We start from the raw sequence: 24266 nt of genomic DNA, 5'->3' as shown, positions 1-24266 counted from the left end.
TTCTTTCTCCCTATCTCTCTTTTTTTCTTTTTCTTTTTTTTTTCTTTCTCCCTAAGAAGATTTAAGCCCAAGGCAATTCAGACATTACTTGTCCTTCCTCTCCAATTGCACGGATTCAGCAGATGCATGTTTAAGGGAAACATTATATTATGGGTCATATAAAGTTGTTTATTCTGACTGGAAAACGTATAAAGTTGCTGTCCAGAAACTCTTTCGCTGCCCTGGAACATAAAATGCCCTCCACAAAGCGGGACTGCTAGAGACCGTAACTTGAGGCGCCAATTTTGATAGATTACAACATCTAGCCATCTCATACTATTCTAGAATCCATGGACAAATGGAGGGGACTTCAGTGAATTCACATTAGAAAAAAAAAAAAGGGAATAATTGCAGAATCACGCTTTGGGACTTTGTTTGAAGTTCAAACAGATCTTGACAGAAGGTTTGGAAAATAAACTGGAGACATTTGGATTTGATCCGATAACTGGAAAGCGGTATGGAGAGTTGGAATCGGTTTTAGGGTATTCGAGCATTGAATTTCAATAATTTTGAATATAGGTAATAAGTTTCTAATATATTGGGTAAAATATACTTTACCTCTCCTATGGTTTAGCGCTTTTTCACATAACTCCCTTGTGGTTTGAAAAACTATATCTAATCACCTCATAATTTGATCTAAAGTGTCAAAGTCATGGAATTTGCATTCCATAACGAAATCAACTAAAATGTCAAAAGTATCCCTTTTAAAGTTAAAAATTATTAATTAACTACACAAGAGTTAGGTATATATTTTAAAAACCATAAGGGGGTTATATGGTAAATCACTAAACTATAAGTGGTTATGTACTAAAACATAAAACCATGAGAGATTAAAATGTCATGCATATTAAGTTTATATATTTTGGTCACTTCAGTCATTTTAGTTTTTAAACAAGAATATTCTCGACATTTCTTTAGATATTTCCGTCACATCGACACTTTAATACAAACTATGAGAGGCTTATGTATAGTTTTGAAACTACAGGGAGTTATATGAAAAATCACTAAATTGCAGAGAGAGGTAAAGTGTATTTTACCCTAATATATTTGGTACTATAGGAGTGGTAAAGTTTGTTAATTCGCTAGAAAGTTCCAGTTATTTTTACTGTTGTATGATAGCAAAGCTTTCCAAACAGATGGTAATAAGTAAAACTGGTAGTAGGTAATTTCTCTTCTAATACAGTCAGGAATTACACATTTGGTTCAGAGACCTGAAGGAAATAAGTAAAGGACATTTAGTTCAGAGCGTGGTGCAGCATGATTTAAACAAATACTCCATCTCAGATTGTCAATTAATGAAGATTAGAACTTTGTACACATTCTTGGAGCAACTTATCTTAGAATCAGTATCAAGAAAATAGAATACATGTATGTCAGATATCAATCAATCACTTATTCAAGCAAGCCTGGATTACAACTCAGGCACAAAGAATTACTAGTAGAATTCAACAAGAAAAAATTTACACTCGTGATGCCGGAGACGACGGCAACAGTTCAATGCCATCCCCCCATGCTGCTAGAACCTCTGCGTTGCTCCAAAAAGTGCTACAATTGGGCTCCTGACTGAGTACTTTGCTGAAGTCCATGCAAGGGAACCTTGAGATACTGTATTGTTAGCAGAAGATGCTAATAGGCTAAATGTGACTTCATATGTCAATTTTTGGTTCACCTCTGAGAAACTAAGTGTATTGGGTTTGACTGTAACATTGACCCCTGCTGGCGGAGCAACCTTAACTGTGTAAACCGATTTAGCCTCACCCACATTGGTAACCATCCTCGTATACTTCTGAATACTGGATCCAAAAACGATTGAAAATGAAGGGTAGTTCAGTTGTGCTTCAGGAATGCTTGATTCTGCCGTGCAGTTCACCTTGCGTTGTACAAGGTGACTAACCTCCCTGTTTGTGTAATTCAATCCGCACAAATAAGGGATGTAATCTTTCGGTTCGATGTCATAAATCAGCCCTGGATTGTTTGCTTTAGCGGGGTTCACATGGCCTGAGCCAGTGGCAAAGACGTTAGCAGGAAGGAGCGTTTGATCCTCAATTGGATTCTTGGCCAGGTTCACAATATCAGCTGTAGTCATGATCGCAGACTTAATTGCAGCTGGAGACCAATCCGGGTGCACACTTTTGAGAAGTGCGGCAACACCACTGAGATGAGGACAAGACATTGATGTCCCAGAGATTACGTTAAAAGTGGCTTTTGTGTTGCTGTTGTTTTCGACAGAGCGATGCCAGGCTGCAAGAATGTTGACACCAGGGCCAATAATATCAGGCTTCAGAATACCAGGACTTGTCCTGCTTGGACCTCTAGAAGAAAATGCAGCAACCAATGGAGCTTGATGGTCTCCAATAATAGTCCCTTTAAACGAGATCGAACCCATGGGTGATTTTGTCGAGTTTATGTAGGCCAAAACCTTTACTCCATCAGTATAACTTAAATGTGTTGCAGGAAGGACATGAGCATCAGCTGATGTTGCATATCCTTGTGACAATTGGTTAATAAGGATCATACCGACACCACCAGAACTCTTGATATTTTGTCCCTTCGCAATTCGTGATACTCCGCCACCATTGTCACACACCACTATTTTCCCCAGGACTCCAGTGTCGTTCAATAATCCTGAGCCACAATATCCAGAGTTAAAATCGCTCTGGTTCATGCCAGTATAGTACAGAGGGAACAATGCCGGAGGAAAATCCTTAGGCTGATAAAGCGACTCGCCATTGAATTCCTCATTGTTTCCAAGCTTGGCACTTGTCCTGATTTTCCTATCAATGGTGCTTGCACCAACAGTGAGAATCCACGGGGCTTCATTTGATAAAGAGCGATTAAAAGGACCGCTATTTCCAGCAGAGCAGCTGACAAAAATGCCCTTTTCCATTGCACTATATGCACCCATAGCAATATTGTCAGCGTAAAATGGGCCTGATCCTCCTTGGAGGGAGAGGGAAAGGATGTCAACTCCATCATGTATGGCAGCATCCATCGCAGCCAATATGTCACTCTCCGAACAACCAGGGGAGCACACTTTGTAAATTGCCAAGTGAGCTAGAGGCGCAACACCAACAGCAGTGCCATTAGCATTTCCGAAAACATTAGCACCCTTCACATAGTTTCCAGCAGCAGTGCCTGCAGTGTGAGTACCATGACCATCCTCATCCATTGGCGAACCATTTCCATCGCTGAAAAATCTTGCTCCAATCAATTTGTTATTGCATGCTGAAGTATTGAATTGGCACTTTCCCTTCCATTTAGCAGGTGGTGGAGGCATTCCTTCATCACTAAATGATGGATGGTCCGGTGCAATTCCAGAGTCCAAGACTCCAATGATGACCCCCTTACCGTAATTCGATTCATTCCAAAATCCCACATTCTGATGCAACCCCAAAAAATTAGGACTGTGGGTAGTGTGCAAAGATAGTAACATTTGAGGCTGAGCAGATATGAAACCAGGCTTCTTCTCCATCGTTTTCACATCCTCAGCCGATAATTTTGCAGCGAAACCTTTGAAGACATTGTGATATGAATGAACAATTTGTGGTGCTTCATTCGAGCTTGCAAATGTTGTTGGCAGAAATGACCTGTACCAACTGTCCAAATCTTCATTTGGGCCGCTTGAACTTGAAAGTTGAATATCAGAATATTCAGGAAACTCAACATGAACAATGTAAGTCTCTAAATTGCTCTTGCCAAGAAAATCATTAATAGCAACTGCCAAAGAATGAAAACTGAGTACAGAAATCAGAATGAGAATTTCCGTCAATCCCATGTCTGAAGTGGCTAAAAATTTCAAAAAGCCAAATTGCAGCTTGCAGCTGCCAGTGTTCTGCACCGAAAAATGAAGGTATTTACTCAAGGGAAGTGAAGATTCAGTTTTCTGAGCATAATTCTCAAGGTTGCAGCAGAGGCATATTTATATAGCAACACCAATCATAGCTTTCTACTGGTGGGAAATTCGTCGTTAATTCATCTTCTTTGAGAAGATTTTGTGACCAAGTCTTCTTTGGGTCAGAGGACGCGTTGAAGTAGTCATGATCGTCGATCAGGCTTTTCATAAACACGCCAAACCTGCAAGAATAATCTACTATATAAAGCAAAAGCTGATCAACAATTCTCGCATTTGACTTCAATTTCATAAGCCACTATATCAGTACTTTTAACACTCGCGCATCACTTAGTATGAAATGGGATCTACCCTATTTGGCTGCAATTGATTCTGATCTATCCGACAGTTAATCTTTGAGCAGAATAATTTAGAAGAAAAGCACTTCACAAGAATTACGCGGTTGTTCTTTTAACCAAATAGTCCTCTCTTTTTTGCACAAAACAGATATAACGAATTTTGGCTATTTGTTATGCAGGGAACTTGTCCAAAAATTTTTCTTATTTCATTTACCATTTTTTTTTTTGATGAGAACCTAAATTCATTGTTATTTGGTTATTTTATTGATGGAACATTTTTAATGACTTAAGTATATACAATATCTTATCAATCGGATTAATTGGGTGTCTTCTCAATACTTGGGAGTTGGGAGGATTCTATAGGATTTCTTCTTTATAATTATTTTCCGTTTGTCTGAATTGAACCAGAACACAATGGGTCTGTTTAATAACATTAAAATATGCTGAAAATGAACTTTTTCAGACATTCAGATGTTTTGAGTGTTTAACAAATGAAAATCTATCTACTGAACTTGTTAAGCAGTGCTGAAATCGTATGTATTTTTTTCAGCACAAGAATCCTAACTGAATGCTTAATTTTGATAAGAATTAATAGAATTACTTCAACTACCTTATCTTATCTACCAAATCTACCCTTATTTGTTAATTATGTTCAAAATTCTTATCTAATTAAACAACCTGATATTCTCTATCTAAGGATTTTCTATTTCTCTTTTCTCCTTTTTTAATGACTTTCACATCTTCTCCATACTCTTCATATAATATATTTCATCTTTTATATTAATTTGATTTAAAAATAAATATTATCATTTACATACCTAACAATTTTAAAATAATTAAATTATAGGTTCTATTTCTTTTTTGGATGAAAATATATAACGGCAAAATTGTCCAATTTAATTTATTAAGCATTCAGTTATAAATGTTTATCAAACAGTATAAATAGGTTTAACATTAAAATTCAGACATTTATATATTTCTTTTCAGTGCTTAAAATTCAGCAAATTAATTGTTTCAGTATTCAGATTTCAGAATTCAGACTTCAGAATTCACATTCAGTTTTATGAAACGGAACCTAAATGACATGGTTCACGATTATGTGTCAAACGCTTTTAGTCCACTGGGATTCATTAATCATCATGTTCATAAATTCATTTGTAAGTAAAATAAAACAGTGAATATTTTGAACCACCCAATATAAAATGCTGGAGCCAATCACGAAAAATTTATAAATAATTTTGAGAGAAATTAAAAAAAAAAAAATCAGTGCTTTTTTCTTTTGTGTTGTTGACTATATTCACATTCTTCTTTTTCCTTTTCTCTCTGTTGACCAGTCACTTTTCCTCTCTTTTTACCAATTGCTATAGGAATCTGGTGACATGTTATTACATACCGGCAATTAATTTTTTTAAAAGAATTAAAAAACTTAATATAAATATTGTTGGTCATAATTTGTAGTGAAAGAAGACTAATTACTCCCATACTAATCACATGAATAATTACTCTTTAGCTCAGAAATACAAAAATAGTTAACAAAAAAATTAAGTTAAAGATTAATTACTCGCATGACCAGTATATGAGTCATTAGTATCTTTTGTTAAATATTAAGGCTAGCAACTTTCTATTATTTTTTTCTAATTTTCTGCACAATTAGTTGTTGGCACATGACCAGATTCCAATAGTGATTGGTAAAAAATCAACCATTAGAACTAAATGTATATAAAAACTAACTTAAAATTACATTTGCTTTTATTCAAACATTAAGGATTAAAACACTCGATACCCAAAGATTTGAAATCAAAATTGCAATTCTCTGTCAACAATATTGAAGTACTGGATACCCACGTTGGTACATCATTCCATTTTGTTTGCAGATGAATGGCTTAAGGATCCAACGAACATCAGATGTTCTACAACCAAAGAAACACAAAAATGCTTCTTTTGAGCCCAAAAGTATTGGGCTAGTTTCCGTTTTAGGTCCATTTCGGCACTTGTTGTGGGCTAAACCCATTTATTTGGTCAATATTTGCTTGGATTCTGCGTCATGTGTCTGTCAATTGGGATAAATTTTTTGGTAAAATGGCGATTGAGAGATCTGCTCGTAAAAGAATTTTTATGTAGATTAATTTTATATTCATAAACAGTATATACAGTATGAATGTATAAGGTTAACTTCTATAAAAAAAAAAAAAAAATTAATTTTTTATATATTGACAGTGTATGCACTGTCATCATTAGATGCATAATAACTCTTCTGCATTTAAAATTAAAATCCAAAATTTACTCATATGTCATATATTCAACTGTAATAGTGTATGTACTATCAATTTATGTACGATTTACTTAAAAAAGAATAGAGTTTTTTCTTGTTATATTAATAATAAGATATGTTGCTCTCCTTGTTATCTTAATCTCCCAAACAAGGCCGTAGTGACCGTGATGTGGATGCATCTAGAGTCATGACCCTTGACTACTCTCTATCTTTCGAAGGCCGCATCGTCCGTAAACAACAACGTTGAAACTTGAAAGTGAGGATCAAAGAAAACCCAAATGGTCAGACAAAGGCAATACCCTCCATAGCCCGGAGGGGGAAAGGAAAAACTCAAAAAGCCGAACTATATATATTAAGGATGGCATTTCTGAGGTCGATGCTGACACCAAAAACAGCTGCCATAGCTTCTGCTGCTGCCTTCGTCTCTTCTCTACCTTCATCTTCCTCCTCACATTCTTCCTCACAGTTCCCAGGATTCCTATCGAAAACCTTAAACTCTGGGTCAATTCCCTTGTCTTGGAAAGATAATCTTGGACCATTCAGATTGGGGGTAGTCAAGAGTCTTGCTGCTTCTAAGATGGAGCCCCCCTCATCCAATCACAAACCCTCTTCTTCTATTCAGGTGCCCACATCAATTTTCGTGGAATTTTTCTATGAAAGAGAATATTCTTATCGTCTCTTTTGGTGTTCTTAGATTCTAAGGCCTAGAGAGCTTCGTTTTTTTCTTTTTTGCTAATTTTTTGCGTTTTTTATTCGCAGAATGGCGCTTTCTTGCCTGAGCTACTTGTAAGTTTGATTCTTTGGTTGTTTTTACTGCATGTCTTGTATCAATTTGATCAACATAAATATATACGTTGCTGGTGGGGGCAGGGGGGGAGGGGAAAGATCTAAGATTGTTACTATTGATGAAAATGGATGTAATAGAAAATGCTTTCTGACAGTCTTTAGTGGGAAAAATGGAGTCTTGGTACTGAGAGTTATGGTATTAATATGGTAACAGACAGAGTATATGGTGGACATGTCATGTGAGGGCTGTGTTGAGGCAGTGAAGAATAAATTGCAGACGGTAGCTGGTGGGTGCCTGAAAGTTTTGTAGTATGTCATTTTGATTCAGTATTTTGCTGCGGTGTTATTGACTTCTACATTTTTTGATTGAGTTTTTTAGGAGTTAAGAATGTGGAAGTGGATTTGACCAACCAGGTTGTGAGGGTACTCGGTACTTCACCTGTGAAAACCATGACTGATGCTCTGGAGCAGACTGGTCGAAAAGCCCGGCTGATTGGACAAGGGAGCCCTGATGGTTTGTTTTGGAGCTTTATTTTCATTTATCATGTCGTCCATCAACTCGTTCGTTTCAAATTATTCCTTTGATGGTTACATGATATTTTGAATCCAACATCCCACTGTGAAATTGTTTGCTCATTTCTTAATTTTGGTTTGTGGTCCTTGGTGTCTTGTAAAATTCATAATGAGTGCTACGGGTTGTTGCACTTGCATATTGCCTTTTATCTTTTGTATTGGATGCTTCAGTGTCCTTTCTCTTCAAAGGACTGTTGGTCTTAATGCAATGATATTGCTCATGTTCTAGACATAATTCAGCATTTTGATGTGCTGCAGATTATCTGGTTTCTGCTGCTGTATCCGAATTTAAGGGTCCACTGGTTTTTGGTATTGTACGCTTCGCTCAAGTAAACATGGAATTGGCTAGAATTGAAGCTAATTTCAATGGATTATCACCTGGAAAGCATGGTTGGTCCATTAATGAATTTGGTGATTTGACTGGGGGTGCAGCAAGCACTGGCAAAGTTTACAACCCAGCTAACTCTGCTGATAAAGAGGTGTGCTTTTTTCTCACTTATGTGCTGCTTTATACCATTCTTTTGCCCGAGATAATTTCACTTGTATTAAGTACTAGTCTTTAAATTACTTAAAAGCACCTTACTATTTGTGGCCTGTTCTTATAAGTACAATACATCTTGCTTGTTCTAATTTGTTCCTAAACTACTCTGGTTATGACATGGTTGTTCATTGCATTAATAGGATGTTAGATTCCTTTAAGAACTGTAACAAACCTAGCAGTAACATTCAAAGCATGGAACACAAAAAGGGGGGTTGCAGAAGAAGAAGAAGAAGAATCGGAGAACAGCTTGTAGAAATTTGATTCTAGTAACCTGTAAAATGGGAGAATAACATTTTGTCAAAGTAATACTTTGTATTTCTTCTAGCAGTGGCACAAGAATGTATGCACAATAAGATTTACAAGGTGGAACATTTAAAAAGAAGGGATTCAAAGTTGCTGTTAGAAATCTTTTTTGTGTGTGTGTGTGTGTTTGTCTATTTGAGGTTTAGTTTGTTGTCAACACATTCATGAGTTGATTTTTATCTTAGTGATACCTTGCCATATTGCTAAAGCTCTGCCTGTGCAAATTGTAGGATACAGGACAATAGATCCTAAAGCAACAGAAAAATCCTTTTAGCTCAAGGTCACGAGTTTGAAATGCCAATGAGCTTAATACCACAAAAACAAGGAACCCATTGCAATCCAAATACTACAAAATCTCTTTTCACTATTCTCTATTTCTAGTGTTTTATGTCTACATGCAGAAGAGGCTGCAATAATCAATAGTACATATATTGGCAAAGCTTGAGTCTCTATTTTTACTTGTATGGATCTGTTGAAATACTAAAGTTGGACAAAAGGTGGATGCAATATGTCAAAAGGTTGTGATTGCTTTGGTTGGTATGAACAACTCCTGTGATATTAATGGTTTTTCAGAAGATGGATTGATTATGTTAATTCTGTAGAATAAGAGAGCATGAGATGCCACCAATGAGAGATGTTGTTCTGCATAAGCAGTACAGTTTCTCTCACAGCATCATTACCCTTTTGAAATAGGCAGTAACTTCTGTGAAAGCGCCCCTTTCGGAAATTTATGTTCTAATTGATTCCTCTGCAGGGAACCTCAATTTATGTTCCTCATGGCTTTTCTAAATTTCATTCTTTTGTGCACATGCAGTCTGTGTGTGGGGTCCTCTCTTCATTCTTTTGCCTTTTCTTTTTCCTGATATATGAATACATGGTCAATGCTGCTTCTAAAATTTACATTCATTTCTCAGCCACTGGGTGACCTGGGAACATTAGAATTTGATGAGAAAGGTGATGCATTTTTCTCCGGTGGTAAACAAAACCTGCGAGTTCTTGATCTCATTGGGCGATCTGTCGTGGTATATGAAACTGAAGATAAATCAGATCCAGGACTTGTAGCAGCAGTGATAGCTAGAAGTGCTGGAGTGGGTGAGAACTACAAAAAGCTTTGCACATGTGATGGTACAACCATTTGGGAAGCCTAGTAAATTTATGATTCATACATCATCCATGCGTGTAGAAGCAGTTGATCCTGCAGATGTCATGTATGTACTGTATTATTATTGGTGATGCAAGGATAACTTGTGAGGCAACTAAATGTTTTATTTATTTTGCTGCAATAAAGGAAATGCAAAAGGCTCCTTTCTTTTCTTTTCTTTTTGCCTAAGAGACTGGCAGGAGACATGGCCAAAGCGGAGTGATCGGAAAAGGGTGAAAGTTGATGGCTGTTGCTGTTTTCCAATGGAGATCATGAAATTGGAAAGTGAATTTTTTTTTTCCTTCTTTTGTTGGGGTGGATCGGACATGTCTAGATCGGTGGTCATAACAAAGAAGCAATGCGCTCAAATCATTGGTTCTTTCATAGAATTTTTATGAGAATGAAGTGACTCGTGAAGATGTGGATTGGAGAATCGAACTCTCAAGCTTCTTAAATGGAGCTAATTACTGCTTAAAACAACCGCGGTTAACACAATAAACTTCTGTGACTCATTGAAGCTTGCGGTTAATTCTTGATCCTATTCATCTAAATTCCGAATCAGATCATCCGTAACTACAACTGATTATACTCCTTTAACTTCATTATAGACATTGATTTACTCGTCTGCATTACACATCATAAGAATCCTCGCTCTGCCTTTCATTTAACCTACCCAAAATGGAGAGCCGATAGTTCTACAAACGGCAGCATGCATGGCGATATCTCCCTGTTAGTATTTTAAAGTTCACTTTTTAAGATCCTTTATGTAATATGTACAGAAGTGTTCGACCAAAACAAACCAAAAATATGCATTATGACAACAGTCAACAAATGAAGTGCGAGGAAGAAATGAAAAGAAAGATAGGATAACAACTTCTTACGCATGAAACGCGAGGGAAAATAGAAATAGAAAGAAAGTTTAATGAAAAAAATTCGTCAAAAGGCAATTTTGTTGAACAAAATTTATGAAATATATCTTGATGAACCAAATTGATGATTGATCTCAGCAAAGCTGTACAGACTTTTTGCAAAAAGGTGAGTCACACAAAAAACCTCACAGCTGATAAGTCCATAAACAGTATAGATTATGATTTTATTCGGTGGAACAAAACTGGAAAAGACTCAAATTTTCAAAGGTGGCAGCAGCCCTTCCCTCTGAGCCATTTCATACAAAGCGATGGCCATTAGAGCTTTCGCATCCGCTGTGGCACGCCAGAGTTTCTGATATGGAACTACATGCACCTTAATTAACTCACCATGGTCTCGAAGGCCCGTTTGCTTCCCTTGGAGCTGCGTGATGACTTCTTTACTCACATTTCCTCTGTACAAGAATAGACTGATTTCCTCATCACAACCACCCTACGATTGAACAAACAGGAAACCAGGTTGCCAACAATGAGATGACTAGAGAAAATAATGAAACCATCCAACAGGTAGACATTCGAAAACAAATGAGAGAATAAAAAACTGAGTGAAAAGCTTGAAATTATAGTATCTTCTGAAAATCTTTCTAGGAATGAAGTGTGTGATACCATTACTAAACAATTCTATTCCTTGTCCATGTCATATTATGAATAAATCTTTAACATATATGTTTAAGTTCAGAGCACATGTAGTTTTACATAAACTTAATCTCTATAACCATGCCACTTCGATGATGGCTACTACTGCAGAATTCCAGTAAATGAGTTGTATGAAACTGTTCTTTTGAATGGAGGATACAGAAAGATGGCTTATCTTGCAGTAGTTTCTCAAGAGAGCCCAAAAAAAGAGAGAAGGAATAAATATCATTCAAATAATCTGAAATGGCAAGAGAATCAGTAAGATAGTATGGGTTGCGGCAACTACTTTTATAACATTTGATTTGATTCTTTTTCGTCTTTAACAATGCTTCTATTCTACAAACATAATAAAATATTATATACAGCCTAAAAATCTTTTCCAGGGGGAGCTGTTTTAGTTCCTTGAGAAATACTCAGAATTCTCAAGTTGATTGTCAACCTCTAGAGTGATAGGTCAGATTAAACCATGGAGATGGAAAGAAGATAGGTCAGATTAAACCATGGAATGAAAGTTCAAACAAGCAGGTGCCAACTTACTGGAGAAGGGAAAGCTCTGCATCCAGTTGATGGATCTAAAAGGGCAGTGAGATCAATCACATCATCCAGATTCAAGTGTATTCCTATCTCCTCCTGCACCTGCCACAGACTTAAAAGCAAAGTGTTAGCGTACTTCAATGCATAGATCTTTAACAGAATACCGAATAACATGATTAAAATCTGAAGACCATCCCAGGTAAAATGGACAACGAACCCCGGTTTATTTCATTCTTACGTAAAAAGGAGCAGATGAGGCAGAAATGCACTCAAGAAATTAGAGAGAAAGTTCCCAGAGCAAAAGAAACAGAGACCTCACGAACTGCTGTTCCAAGGAAGTCACCTTTGTCATCGTCCAACATTCCAGCTGGCAATTCTAAAATAAGCCTCCCAACAGGAACCCTAACCTTTACATTAGAACTATTATCATTAGTTAATACTAGCTCAAGTTTCTATATATACAGTTCGGTTCTTTATATGAGAATTTTATTCAAAATTCGCAATGTCATTAATGAGGTAGAAAGTCGTTCTCCCAGAAACTTACCTGTTCAGTCAGCACAGCATATGTCTCGCCTTCTGAGACTAAAAGGACCAGCACCGCAACAGCTGGTCCTCTTGCGAACACAATGCCTGGAACCTAGTCAAATATTAACATAAAATCCACACATAACAACAACAAAAGAAGATTTTGAATCCATACAGAAACTCCATGAAGTTAAACAAATGGATCCCACCCTTATAAACAAAGAATTGAAAATCAGGTACCTTATTCCCAGTTTCCTTATCAAAGATATCTGCTTTAAATTTGAGAAATCCAACACGTTTCCCAAACATATCTACACCCTGCACCAACAAGACTAGACTCACAACTCCATTGGAAAAAAGGGTACCAAGACAGCAATGCATCACTTCAAAAATTCTTTGAACTTATTAAAGAATGAAAGTAGCTAAGCTAGCTAACCTGGATAAGTACTTGTTTCAACAACATCCCTCCATTAGCCAGAAGTCCTGTATCAGTTTGTATGTTTTTCAACCACTGCTTGAACAAAGATGATTCAATAGCATTCCTGCAACAAACCATATCCAATATACAGTTTAGTCCCGAACCCCAAAAATTCTTGCACACATTCAGATGAGCAAGTCTAACAAATTCATTTTATGATGACAAGGAAAAGTTTAGTCTTGCAAAAAAAGTCTGCCCGGAGAAAATAAAATAGAAGTGCAATCTAGATATAAATAACAAAGCACTGCCAATTATGCGGGATTTTTTTTATCCAATTTTTGATTGCTAAGTATAAAACTTTGAGTAGGGGGATAAACGCACCGGAAGTCGGAATTGGAGACGCCCGGTGCGGCGACGACATCAACGGGTTGGCCGAGCTGACGCGGGAGGTTGATGATGTGGGTGAATTGTCGCGAGCTGGAAGGTGACTCGGTTGACAGTTTCGTGGAGTAGGTCCGACGAATCCTCGTACCGTGTGAGAGTGTGTGAAGAAGAATGGGAACAGTGGGGAGCGTGAATTTCTTGAAATGCCTGGGAGACAGGGATATGTGAAAAGCCAAATGCTGCATCGTTTTCCCCTTTTTTTTTTGGTACAGGGGAAGAGCAAGGGCTCCTAATTACACAAAACAAGTCTGGGGGTAGTCACCCAATCATATCCCTTCTCTCCAAATGTGTTGTAGCTTGCCTTCCCATTGTTTTTTGGACCTTCAGGTTAAAGTAAGGAGATTCCTATTTTGCTTCCCGGACTAAATTTAATCCCCTTTAAATCTTTCTTTGAATCTGTCTCCAAAATTTAATCCCACCTTTAAATCTGTCTTTGAATCCGTCTTTCTATATCCCTTGTCCCAAGCTAACTTCAGTCCACTCAGTATCCCCCACAGCTCCGCACCAATATTCAATGCTACTCCTAGATTCATCATGTCTCTGGTTGTACCTGCGGTCCTTGCTTTTCCTGGGTTTGCTCTCGAAGCTTTATCAACATTCACTCTTTCACCCAATATTTTAAAATCCAGTCCGATCGGTCGAATCGATTGAACCGCTGATCGACCTTTTTTCCAATTTGAATTTGATTAAAAAATCAGTTAGTATCAATTTATATTTAAATCAATTGAACCGTTCGATTCAACTATTGAATTATTGACCTAGAACGGTTTTGTGAGAACCGATCGATTTAATATTCAACCTTAATAAGCCAACAATTTTGAATTTGGTCAACCAATCTCGTTGATGGCATTCCAAATATAATAGTTTACCAATTATCCATAAGTAATTATCTTCAATTAATTAGACAATAACAATTATTGCCTTATTCTACTCATTTCTCTCTCTCTCCCCTCTATAATTACATATTAACTCTTATTTAACATTTATAACATACAATTGACTATATTAGTTTTTTTAAAAAAAAATTTTGATTGCATTTCATTTATTTGTAAATGCCTTTTAAGTGTTTCAATTTTTATCATATAAACTAGTACTCATATAATTTAAGAAAATTAAATATATATGAAATAATAATATTTAAAATCCTTTAACTTATAAAAGCAATTTTTCAGTCTCAAACAAATAATGCTACTTATAATAATAGAATGAGAATTGAAGCGATTACATTTAACAATATGACTTAAGTTTTTACAAATATTTGTTTGTTTTTTAGATGTTTAATATTTATTAATAATATGTATGACATGTTTATAATATCACTAGTTAATAACGATCAGCCCAAAACAGTTGAACCAGTTCCACTCATTTTTCTGGATCAATGAAGAATCTGGGTTTCAAAACTTTGCTTTCGCCCATCCCAGTGGTGGTGATGACTATTTTATAAGTCTTACCTCTTTCATTTCCAACCTGCGTCTTTTTTCAATTGCCTGTTGTACTTGACCCACCAATTCCTTTAGTTTCCCAGACTGTAATTTAATAATTTCCTCTTTTCCTTGCCTGGAGTACTTATTCCTTCCTTTCCATGCCAAATATGCTATGTACTGAAAAAGAATATGCCAATTGCTCGTCCTATCCGTGTTTCCCTCTTTTAGCCTTAAATTCCAGTCCTCTTTTAGCATCGTATTTTAATTTCTGATGATTGTTCCCCATATTTGGGAATTTATATGTTACTATCAGAGTTTAATTACATTCAGACCCCCCAGAGATTGGGCCAAACAGCTTTTACGCCACCTAAACTTCACCAGATAATTTTACGGTGCACCAAATATTTGTGAATGCAGATGTTGTTTATTGCAAAACAATCTCTTCAAAAGTTTGATAATTTCAAAGGGTGAAATTGAAGTTCCTTTTTTTTTTTGTTGGTAATTATAGCCTACGGATTAGCAATATTATCGTATCAATTTGCTTTAATGTTGGAAATTGTCACCAACAAAACTTAAAGAAAAATTTCAGATGATTATACTACTAAAGATCCAACCTGGACAGATTCAAAAAGTAAAATCCTGAAAAAGAACCAGCCTCTCTACTTTTCTTGATGTTTCAATCGACGAGGTCATGAGAGGCAAGGAACCCGAAGTTACGACTTGATTATAGCAGTAATAAATTTGTTAACATGTTCTGCTATCAATGTTTGCCTGAACGTGGAAGGAAAAATGCCAACCACAAAGGTGTAGATTAATCTGTTGGTTTGTAAATCTTGGGAGTTGGAGCAAGAACAACGTTTATTGTTAATTCAAAAAAATTGGCTATCTTGATGGATGAAATGCTTCAAATTCAAAGTGCAATGCTGGATGGAATTTTTTCTGAGACTTGGAAAGTGCAGACATGTAGTGTATGAATTGCTTAGTATTATTTTTTTTTCTTATGATGGTTGAATTTGCATATTTAAAGGAAACTCAAATTGCACTATCGTTTAACATATTCTAAAGATAGTTTCTATTCGCTTTCCCCTAGTTTAAAGTTAAAACCCACCATAACCCTTAAATTAATTTTGCTAAACTTGTCTAATTTCAACTTTAGCTGTCTTTAATAAGCTGCATGTTCAAGCCCACCTATGCTGCCCGCAGCACATGTTGGAATGGGATCAGGTCTTCCTTCTCTTATTTATCGATTTGTGGATATCACACAACTCATCAAGCTGTCGTCTCGTCTTCTATTTAAGGCCCTGGCTTGTTATTGCCAGAGGTCACGACAGAAACCCGAAAGTTGGCCATGGAGTTTAACAGTTTAGCTTTCCTTTCTCCCCTCTTATTCTGCATTGCCCTCATCTTCCTTTACGTAGCTCACAGATCCATCAACAAGCAGAAGAGGCTTCCTCCAGGCCCCAAAGGCCTCCCCTTTATTGGGAACCTCCTCACAATTGGTGACAGACCCCATGAGTCCTTAACCAAGTTAGCCAAAATTTATGGTCCGCTCATGACAGTCAAACTTGGCTGTGTCACAACTGTAGTTGCATCTTCAACTGAAATGGCTAGAGAAATTCTCCAAAAGAATGATCATGCCTTCTTGGGCAGGACAATCCCGGATGCAGTCACTGCAGAAACTGATTACGAACACTCCATGGCTTGGCTTTCTGGAGGTCCACAATGGCGAAAGCTTCGTAAACTTTGCAACAGTCAAGTTTTCACCACCCAAAGATTGGATGCGTTGCGCGGATTGCGGCATCAAATGATGGAAAACATGGTTAAACGAGTTTCAGATGCTCGAGAAGCTGAAGAAGCTATTTATATTGGGAGGTTAGTGTTTGGGACAACGTTGAACTTATTGTCCAACATGATGTTTTCGATTGACATGCTTGATCCGGACTCCGAAGAGGTTAAAGAACTAAAAGAGTTGATATGGAGGATTATGGAGCTTTGTGGCAAGCCAAATCTTGCAGATTTTTTCCCTATTTTGAAGCCACTTGATCCCCAGGGAATAAAAAGGGATATTAAGCGTTCTTACGATCTTTTGCACGCGTTAATTGAGAACGCAATTGATCGTCGCACGAAACGTAGGGCTTCTAGATCAGAGAGGTCGGGAGATTTCTTGGATGCTCTTCTTGATCATAGTGAAGAACATGGCCCGGATGAACTTGACCGCCGCGATGTTAGGCTACTGCTCATGGTAACGATTAATTTAGTTTGCAGTTTGCGTTCATCTACTTTGGTAATTGAATCTGGCTAGAATAATTTGGAAACAGCACTCCTGAGATATGGTAATTTAATCTCGTATTGAAGTTTACTAGCAATAAAAATCTGTTGACCTGAGAACTCTTTGGTTTCATGCATGCTAAAAGTTTAACATGTATTCTAATGGTATGTAGGCATCTGCACATGCACTAGTGTTTCCAGAACAATGGCAGGATCATATAATACCTCTGCTTAACGTTGCTTACAGAATTTTCTATTGAATTAATAATACCCTTAATTTATCTAGCCAAGCAAGAATCACAGACTATCATAAGCATATCATATAAGCATATCTGCTTTTCTTATTTCGGAAATTTTTGTCTGGTCAAATCTATTATGAATTAGGAAATGTATTTGAGTTAGACGCAATTATCAATGAACTCTTGCAATACGCCATTGTTAGGGGACAAAACAGTGATAAGGTGACGAATAGCTTGCTCGTATAACCAATTAACCAAAAATGAATTTCTCCTTTCGCATCCAAAAAATTCTCCAAATATTGACAGCATATCTATGCAACCAATTGTAGGATTTGTTTATAGGCGGTACAGATACCACCTCCGCCACTATGGAATGGGCAATGGCGGAGCTTCTTCACAATCCAGACAAGATGGCAAAGGCAAAGCAAGAATTAAACCAAAAAATTGGCTCAGGATCTAGCGTGAAGGAGCAAGACATCCTGCAACTTCCTTATTTAGATGCAGTCATAAAAGAAACGATGCGGCTTCACCCAACAGCGCCCCTTCTGTTGCCCCACAGAGCCGAGACAGATGTAGAACTTTGTGGTTATATCATTCCAAAACATGCTCAAGTATTTGTGAACACATGGTCAATCACAAGGGACACAGCCTATTGGAAAGAGCCCACCATATTTCGACCGGAAAGGTTTCTGAATTCAGATATTGACTTCAGGGGCAGGGATTTATCTTTCATCCCTTTTGGCGCTGGAAGGCGAATTTGCCCCGGAGTGTCACTGGGAGTGAGAATGGTGAACTTACTGTTGGCTACTCTTATTCATAATTTTGATTGGAAACTCCCCAGTGGTATGGAAACAAAAGATATGGACATGAAAGATAAGTTTGGGATCACACTTCAGAAGGCTGAGCCACTTGCTGCCATTCCTGCAAGAGTTGCAGCAAGTTACAAAAGTTTTCTTTAGTAATGAATGATATGATCCATTCCTTACTAAGCAAGTCCTGGTCCTATAAGGATTTACAACATGTATGCATGTTGAGTAAAGCAATTAATCTATCAATAAGAAAGTCAAGACCATGATTTCTGGATGCGGAAATGATCATGTTTCATGTGATCGTATCAATTCCACTCGAGGATGTTTTCATGTCTAGGAAATGATTATCTCATTCTTCTGAGTGTAATAAACTAGAGTTCCGCACAAACCGCAGCCCTGTACGTTCAGATATTAAATTTAAATTCTGAAATTAAATTAAAATATACTCTTCTGCCCCCCAAAAAAAAAAAATTAAGGCATACTTTTCAAATCATGTGGTTTTTTATAATACTGATATTAGGCGATCAAGTGGAATTTTCAACTTTGCAGACACAATTACCCTAATGTGAGTCATATCTTTACATAGCGGGGCTAAAACTACAGGCTATGTACTTCATTTTAATTTGACATGCATCCGCTTATTTTCTGCATGACAATGAAGGTGCAGCAGCGCTTGACAACGATTATTAGCTCCAACTATTAGTTTCAATCTAGGTTATTACCTACATCCAAACGCTTATCTCCATAATGAAATTCGAAAAAGAAAAAAAATAGAAAAGCACGCAACCATGTGTTAGTGTCTGTTTGGATTGGTATTTGTAGGACTTTTTTTTGTGAAAAAAAAAACATATTGACGTGATTTTTGTAAAGTGAAAAGATAACTGGAGAAGGGTTGAGTTGGATGATAAGGTGAAAGGAATTGTATGTAACAGGTTTTGAGTCTCACTTATTAAAAAAAATTCAAAAGTGAAAAGATAATTCAGAACTTGTCAAAAGAATATTTGTAAATTTTTCCATACAAAACTCCCAATTCAAACGGACCCAGCCTTAGAGGACTGCAATTGCATACAACATGCGGATCTAGGTTAGACATGCTGTCGATGTCATCTAGGGGTGTCAACGGTTCCGGGTTCAAGTCGAAATTGAAAATTCCATACTCAAACCCATTTTTATATAGTAGATCCGGACTTGATCCTTATATCCAATGAGTCTTGACCTTAGAGTCTCAAAATCGAGTCCGACAGGTCCCGAGTTAGGTCAGGTCTACATAGAAAGAAAATGTCCAGATTTAAACATTTTAAAATTAAATCCAAAATCAATCACAAATCCAATCTCCAAACTTAAATAAATCAAATTACAAAACTAAATCACAAATAACTCGTAATAGCCAATCCAAAACTAATCACAAATCAATCTACAAAGTCATAAATAAATTGTTAATTTGGTAAAAGAATATATTTAGAAATATTTATTTTATAATTATTAATATATTATTCGAGTCCGGATCGGATATGGGTCGGAATCTTATATTTCGTATTCGATCCGTTTTTATTACAATAAACAATTACGAATCCGAGTATTTATTTTTCAATCCAAACTTGAAAAAATTTATCGGATCCGGATCCAAACCCAACCCGTTGACGCCCCTATTGTCAACGGGGTGCAAGTATTGAAAAAGGTAACTGGGCTGGTCCGGCTTTGGTTGAAAATGGCTTGGAAAAATTTCCATTGTGGACTTAATTTCAGTTGAAAAAGGCTCGGAGAAATTGTGGCGGAAACACAAAATCAAGAAAACATTTGGATTCTTCAGGCCGATTAGAAAACGGAGAGTTGGGCTGCTGACAATTATCTTTTGAAAAAAAATCTCAACAGTCACTAAACAATTATTATGTTTTTTTTTGGTCAAACTAAACAATAATTATTATGTTAGTTGTGTATTTATTATGTTAATGTCACTGTCTGTTGCTCTTGTACCTACACTATACGGTGGTCACAAGTCCCTAATCTGACTGCAAGTACTTCTTTTTGCGGTGGCTATCCAACTCAATTTTAATATTTGAATAACCATTAAATGGTCAGTTCACATGGTAGGAATATTATTCACATTAATCCTTTACTCGACTCTCAAACTCGTCATAGTTGGAATATTTCCTATTGACAAATATCGTTTATTCGACTCTAAAACTCCTCATTTCCTTAGAGGATGATTATTAATACTTTAAGAACTTAAATTAGCAAATTGAAACTGTCCATACAATTACCAAATTGAAATTTCCATGTAATTAGCTATTGTTTGGTTAAAATGCAAATAGTTGTGTTCTTCGTTTACATTCCCTTAAAGAAAAATTCGAAATGCAAACAAAGAAATTACTACTTTCTTTGAAACCCTTTACTATTTTCCCACCCCTTTCTGTTTTACCAAATAGGAGAACGAATTAGAGGTTTCAAAGGAACTTACCTTTCATTTCCTCACTCTTCCTGGGACTAAATAAGGCCTTAATGTCCAACCTGGGATCCTTGGCAAACTCTGCTAGTACTATTAAGGAACTTTACTTTCTTGCTTACAAAAGAGAAGGAACAAAGAACTAAGCGCCTTTGTGTCACATTTGATAAAGTTGAGTGCTGAAAATCCTTTTGCCTGCAATTGATCAAATCATATCCTTGCAGTAGGTCATTGGTTACTCAGCTCAACAGTCAACATTACCCGCTCAAGCCCACACGGGAGTCGTTCAGTGGTAAGCGGGTTATTAAGGACTCTTATGGTCGTGGGTTCGAATTTTACCTTGAATTTGAACTCTCGTAACTCGTCCGAAATCGCTGCGTGGAGCCGTGGCGCACTCCTACGGTTTGGCGTGCCGGCTCGGATCCTAAGGATTCAAATCGAGACATGTTCTAGTTTACCAAAAAAGAAAAACATTACCCGCTCAATAAAAACAGAAAGAAAAAAAAAACTGGAGACCCGACATGGTTGCCAGCTCGTTTGTAGTAGTATTATTCACAAAATGACGCCATGGGAAGGAATAGAATCTCCGGACCAAACCCAATGATCATTATAAAAATATGTAGGAGACAAACTACAAAGTCATGGATGCCCTACTTCATATTTTACCCAAACAATTCTCAAAAGAAAATCAACGGAATCCTTCTTTAAAATTACTAAACAACAATAAGGACAAGAAACAAAGATGGGAAGAAAATATAGTAGTAAAATCCAAGTTGAAACATAAAAAAAAAAAAGCAAAAAAACCTTTAGAATATCATTTTTGTCAGACCCCTTCTTATCTTTTGAGGAAATGAGGATGCTTGTAAATATATCAATCACCTTGTATGCTGAAGACTACGTCAATTTGTCCCTAATGAGGTTTCTACCAGCTCCCCTCCCAAAAAAAAAAAAGAATCCCAGAACTCGGAAGGATGCTGGCTATATACAAAGACAAAGGTTAATGTGCTACAATGCAAGTTCTGGGAAGAGGAGTAAGAGATTTTCTTTTTTTTTTTTTTGGTCCAAACACTTGCTATACACTCATTCTTTCAATGGATAAAATTGATTGTAAATTTTGAAGTTCATTATTAATTTATTTTACTTCTTTTGGGTACATTTTACACATACATGCATTGAAACAGTATTGTACAATCGTCTCAAAAGTATATCACCAATTATCTAAGCCCTTATATTATATTATCAAAAATTGTTGGTAACTTCACATATTCTAAGTTTTGCATCGTTGTTTTGTAGTATATAGTTGTTGGTATGATTCCTATTGCTTTGCTGTCCCCAGCTAATTAGACAGCCGTCACCTCACCCTCCTAACTTGCTAAAGGTCTCTAATTTTGTCTTCGTCCGGTCTTAGAAGGTATTGTTCAAACCCAAAAATGGGGCAACCAAGCAAGCGTTGGATCAGGCCCTTCTTTCTTTCAGGAATAAATAACTACTCAACACTTCATGTCGCCTTTTATTTAAGGCCTTGGTTTGATACCGGATTAGCATAACCAAATGTTCCGGTCGGTAACCCCAAAGTTGGCCATGGAGTTTAACAGTTTACTTCTCCTGTCTCCTCTCTTATTCTGCATTACCTCCATCTTGCTTTACATAGCAAACCGATCAATCAACAAGCAGAAGAGGCTTCCTCCAGGCCCCAAAGGCCTTCCAATTATTGGGAATCTCCTCAAATTAGGTGACAGACCCCATGAGTCCTTGACCATGTTAGCCAAGATTCACGGTCCACTCATGACAATCAAACTTGGCCGTGTCACAACTGTAGTTGCATCTTCAGCTGAAATGGCTAGAGAAATTCTCCAAAAGAATGATCAGGCTTTCTTGAGCAGGCCAATCCCAGATGCGGCAACTGCAGAAACTGATTACCAGCATTCCGTAATTTGGACTCCTGGAGGTCCAAAATGGCAAAAGCTGCGAAAGCTTTTGAACAATCAAGTTTTTACCCCCCAAAGATTGGATGCGTTGCAAGAATTACGGCACCAAATGATGGAAAACATGCTTAAACGTGTCTTCGAAGCTCGAGAAGCTGGAGAAGCTATTTATATTGGGAGATTGGTGTTCGGTACATCTTTGAGCTTATTGTCCAACATGTCATTTTCAGCTGACGTGCTGGATCCAAATTCAAAAGAAGTTAAAGAATTAAAAGATTTGATTCAGATGATTTTGGAGCTTGTTGGCAAGCCAAATCTCGCTGATTTTTTTCCTATTCTAAAGCTATTTGACCCTCAGGGAATTAGAAGAGATATTAAGCGTGGTTATGATGGTTTGCACTCGCTAATTGAGAACAATATTGATCGCCGGATGAAACAAAGGGCTTCTAGCATAGAAAGATCGGGGGATTTCTTGGATGCTCTTCTCGATCACAGTGAACAATATGGCCCGGATGAACTGGATCGCCGCGAAGTTAGACTACTACTCATGGTAATTAGTAGCGTAAATTGCACTTTGCATTCATCTACCAACTACTCTTTTTTTTTTAATCTAATTCTTCTTTTATAAGATTAGTAACTTAAGATGCACTTTGCATTCATCAACAGTTTTTTTTGTTACCCTGAATACGTAATTCTTATCTGTGTATCTACAATTTATTATTATGATAAATGACATTAGATGCATCTCACGTTGACTTTCCTACGTACTCCATACATAATACAGCTTCTGAAGAGGGAGGGGGGACTATAAGGTGACAGATAAGTGATTGGCTGGATGTGTTAGAAAGCTTACGCAAATACTTGCTTGTAGAACTTTTGAATGACAAGTGCTAAATGAAATTCTTATCTCAAACATCCAATTCCCACATATAATATTATTACTCTGTGAATATTGACAATAATATTTCTGCGCCACCAACAGGATTTGTTTATAGGAGGTACAGATACCTCCAGCGCCACCGTGGAATGGGTAATGACAGAACTTCTTCACAACCCAGAGAAAATGGCAAAAGTAAAGCAAGAACTTGTAGAAAAAATTGGCTCAGGGTTTAGTGTCAAGGAGGCAGACATCCTGCAACTTCCTTATCTAGATGCAGTCCTAAAAGAAACAATGAGACTTCATCCCGCAGCACCGCTTATCACCCATTCTGCCATGACAGACGTGCAACTTTGTGGTTTCGTCATTCCAAAACATACTCAAGTAATGGTGAACGCATGGTCGATCACGAGGGACGCAGCTTACTGGAAAGATCCCACCATATTTCTACCAGAAAGGTTTCTGAATTCAGATTTGGATTTCAGGGGGAGGGATTTATCCTTCATCCCTTTTGGCGCTGGACGGCGAATTTGCCCTGGATTGCCGCTGGCAGTGAGAATAGTGAAATTGTTGTTAGCTACTCTTGTACATAATTTTGATTGGAAACTTCCTAATGGTATGGAGCCAAAGGATATGGACATGAGAGATAAGTTTGGGCTTACACTTGAGAAAGCTAAGCCACTTGCTGCTATTCCAATGAGAGTTTCAAATTGTTGAAGTTTTCCTTATCAGACTGTTGGGGTTAGGGAATCCCCCCATATTTCAGTGTCCAAGTCGATGTCCTTTCGTATTGATCAATTTGTCACTAAGCAAGCTGGCTTTGTATCTTTTAATGGCTAACTAACGCCATATGTGAATAAAATGATCAAGATTGATTTCTGTTCCGGGAAAAGATTGATCATTGCTATTTATTTTCTAGTTTTATTTCATTTTCACCAATGGGAGGCCTTGAATA

The 24266-nt window shown here is 37.0% G+C and overlaps 5 protein-coding genes across 5 annotated transcripts; 3 read left to right on the top strand and 2 right to left on the bottom strand.

Annotated features, from left to right (window-relative positions):
* Positions 1–1470: 1470 nt before the first annotated feature.
* LOC113704988 (subtilisin-like protease) lies at positions 1471–3814 on the bottom strand. Its single transcript, XM_027226852.2, has one exon. It carries the CDS (start codon positions 3812–3814, stop codon positions 1556–1558), a length of 2259 nt encoding a protein of 752 aa, XP_027082653.2. The 3' UTR covers positions 1471–1555.
* A 2907-nt stretch (positions 3815–6721) lies between these two features.
* LOC113702662 (copper chaperone for superoxide dismutase, chloroplastic) lies at positions 6722–10016 on the top strand. Its single transcript, XM_027223773.2, has 6 exons — positions 6722–7121; positions 7259–7285; positions 7500–7572; positions 7665–7799; positions 8117–8337; positions 9617–10016. The coding sequence occupies exons 1-6, from the start codon at positions 6858–6860 to the stop codon at positions 9848–9850; spliced, it is 954 nt and encodes a 317-aa protein (XP_027079574.1). The 5' UTR covers positions 6722–6857; the 3' UTR covers positions 9851–10016.
* Positions 10017–10790: 774 nt separating this feature from the next.
* On the bottom strand, positions 10791–14115 carry LOC113703070 (nudix hydrolase 14, chloroplastic-like). Its single transcript, XM_027224289.2, has 7 exons — positions 13264–14115; positions 12901–13006; positions 12705–12782; positions 12484–12576; positions 12254–12346; positions 11943–12041; positions 10791–11202 (listed from the first exon to the last, which is right to left on the bottom strand). The coding sequence occupies exons 1-7, from the start codon at positions 13509–13511 to the stop codon at positions 10966–10968; spliced, it is 954 nt and encodes a 317-aa protein (XP_027080090.1). The 5' UTR covers positions 13512–14115; the 3' UTR covers positions 10791–10965.
* A 1946-nt stretch (positions 14116–16061) lies between these two features.
* LOC113704987 (geraniol 8-hydroxylase-like) lies at positions 16062–18445 on the top strand. The gene is made up of 2 exons (XM_072062093.1): positions 16062–16992; positions 17587–18445. Exons 1-2 carry the CDS (start codon positions 16099–16101, stop codon positions 18214–18216), a joined length of 1524 nt encoding a protein of 507 aa, XP_071918194.1. The 5' UTR covers positions 16062–16098; the 3' UTR covers positions 18217–18445.
* Positions 18446–22019: 3574 nt separating this feature from the next.
* LOC113703479 (geraniol 8-hydroxylase-like) lies at positions 22020–24203 on the top strand. The gene is made up of 2 exons (XM_027224859.2): positions 22020–22984; positions 23417–24203. Exons 1-2 carry the CDS (start codon positions 22061–22063, stop codon positions 24026–24028), a joined length of 1536 nt encoding a protein of 511 aa, XP_027080660.1. The 5' UTR covers positions 22020–22060; the 3' UTR covers positions 24029–24203.
* Positions 24204–24266: the final 63 nt, after the last annotated feature.

This window comes from Coffea arabica, chromosome 8e, assembly GCF_036785885.1.
Source record: "Coffea arabica cultivar ET-39 chromosome 8e, Coffea Arabica ET-39 HiFi, whole genome shotgun sequence".
In the NCBI taxonomy this organism is placed as follows: Eukaryota; Viridiplantae; Streptophyta; class Magnoliopsida; order Gentianales; family Rubiaceae; genus Coffea; species Coffea arabica.
This window is presented reverse-complemented; position numbering and strand designations above follow the sequence as displayed.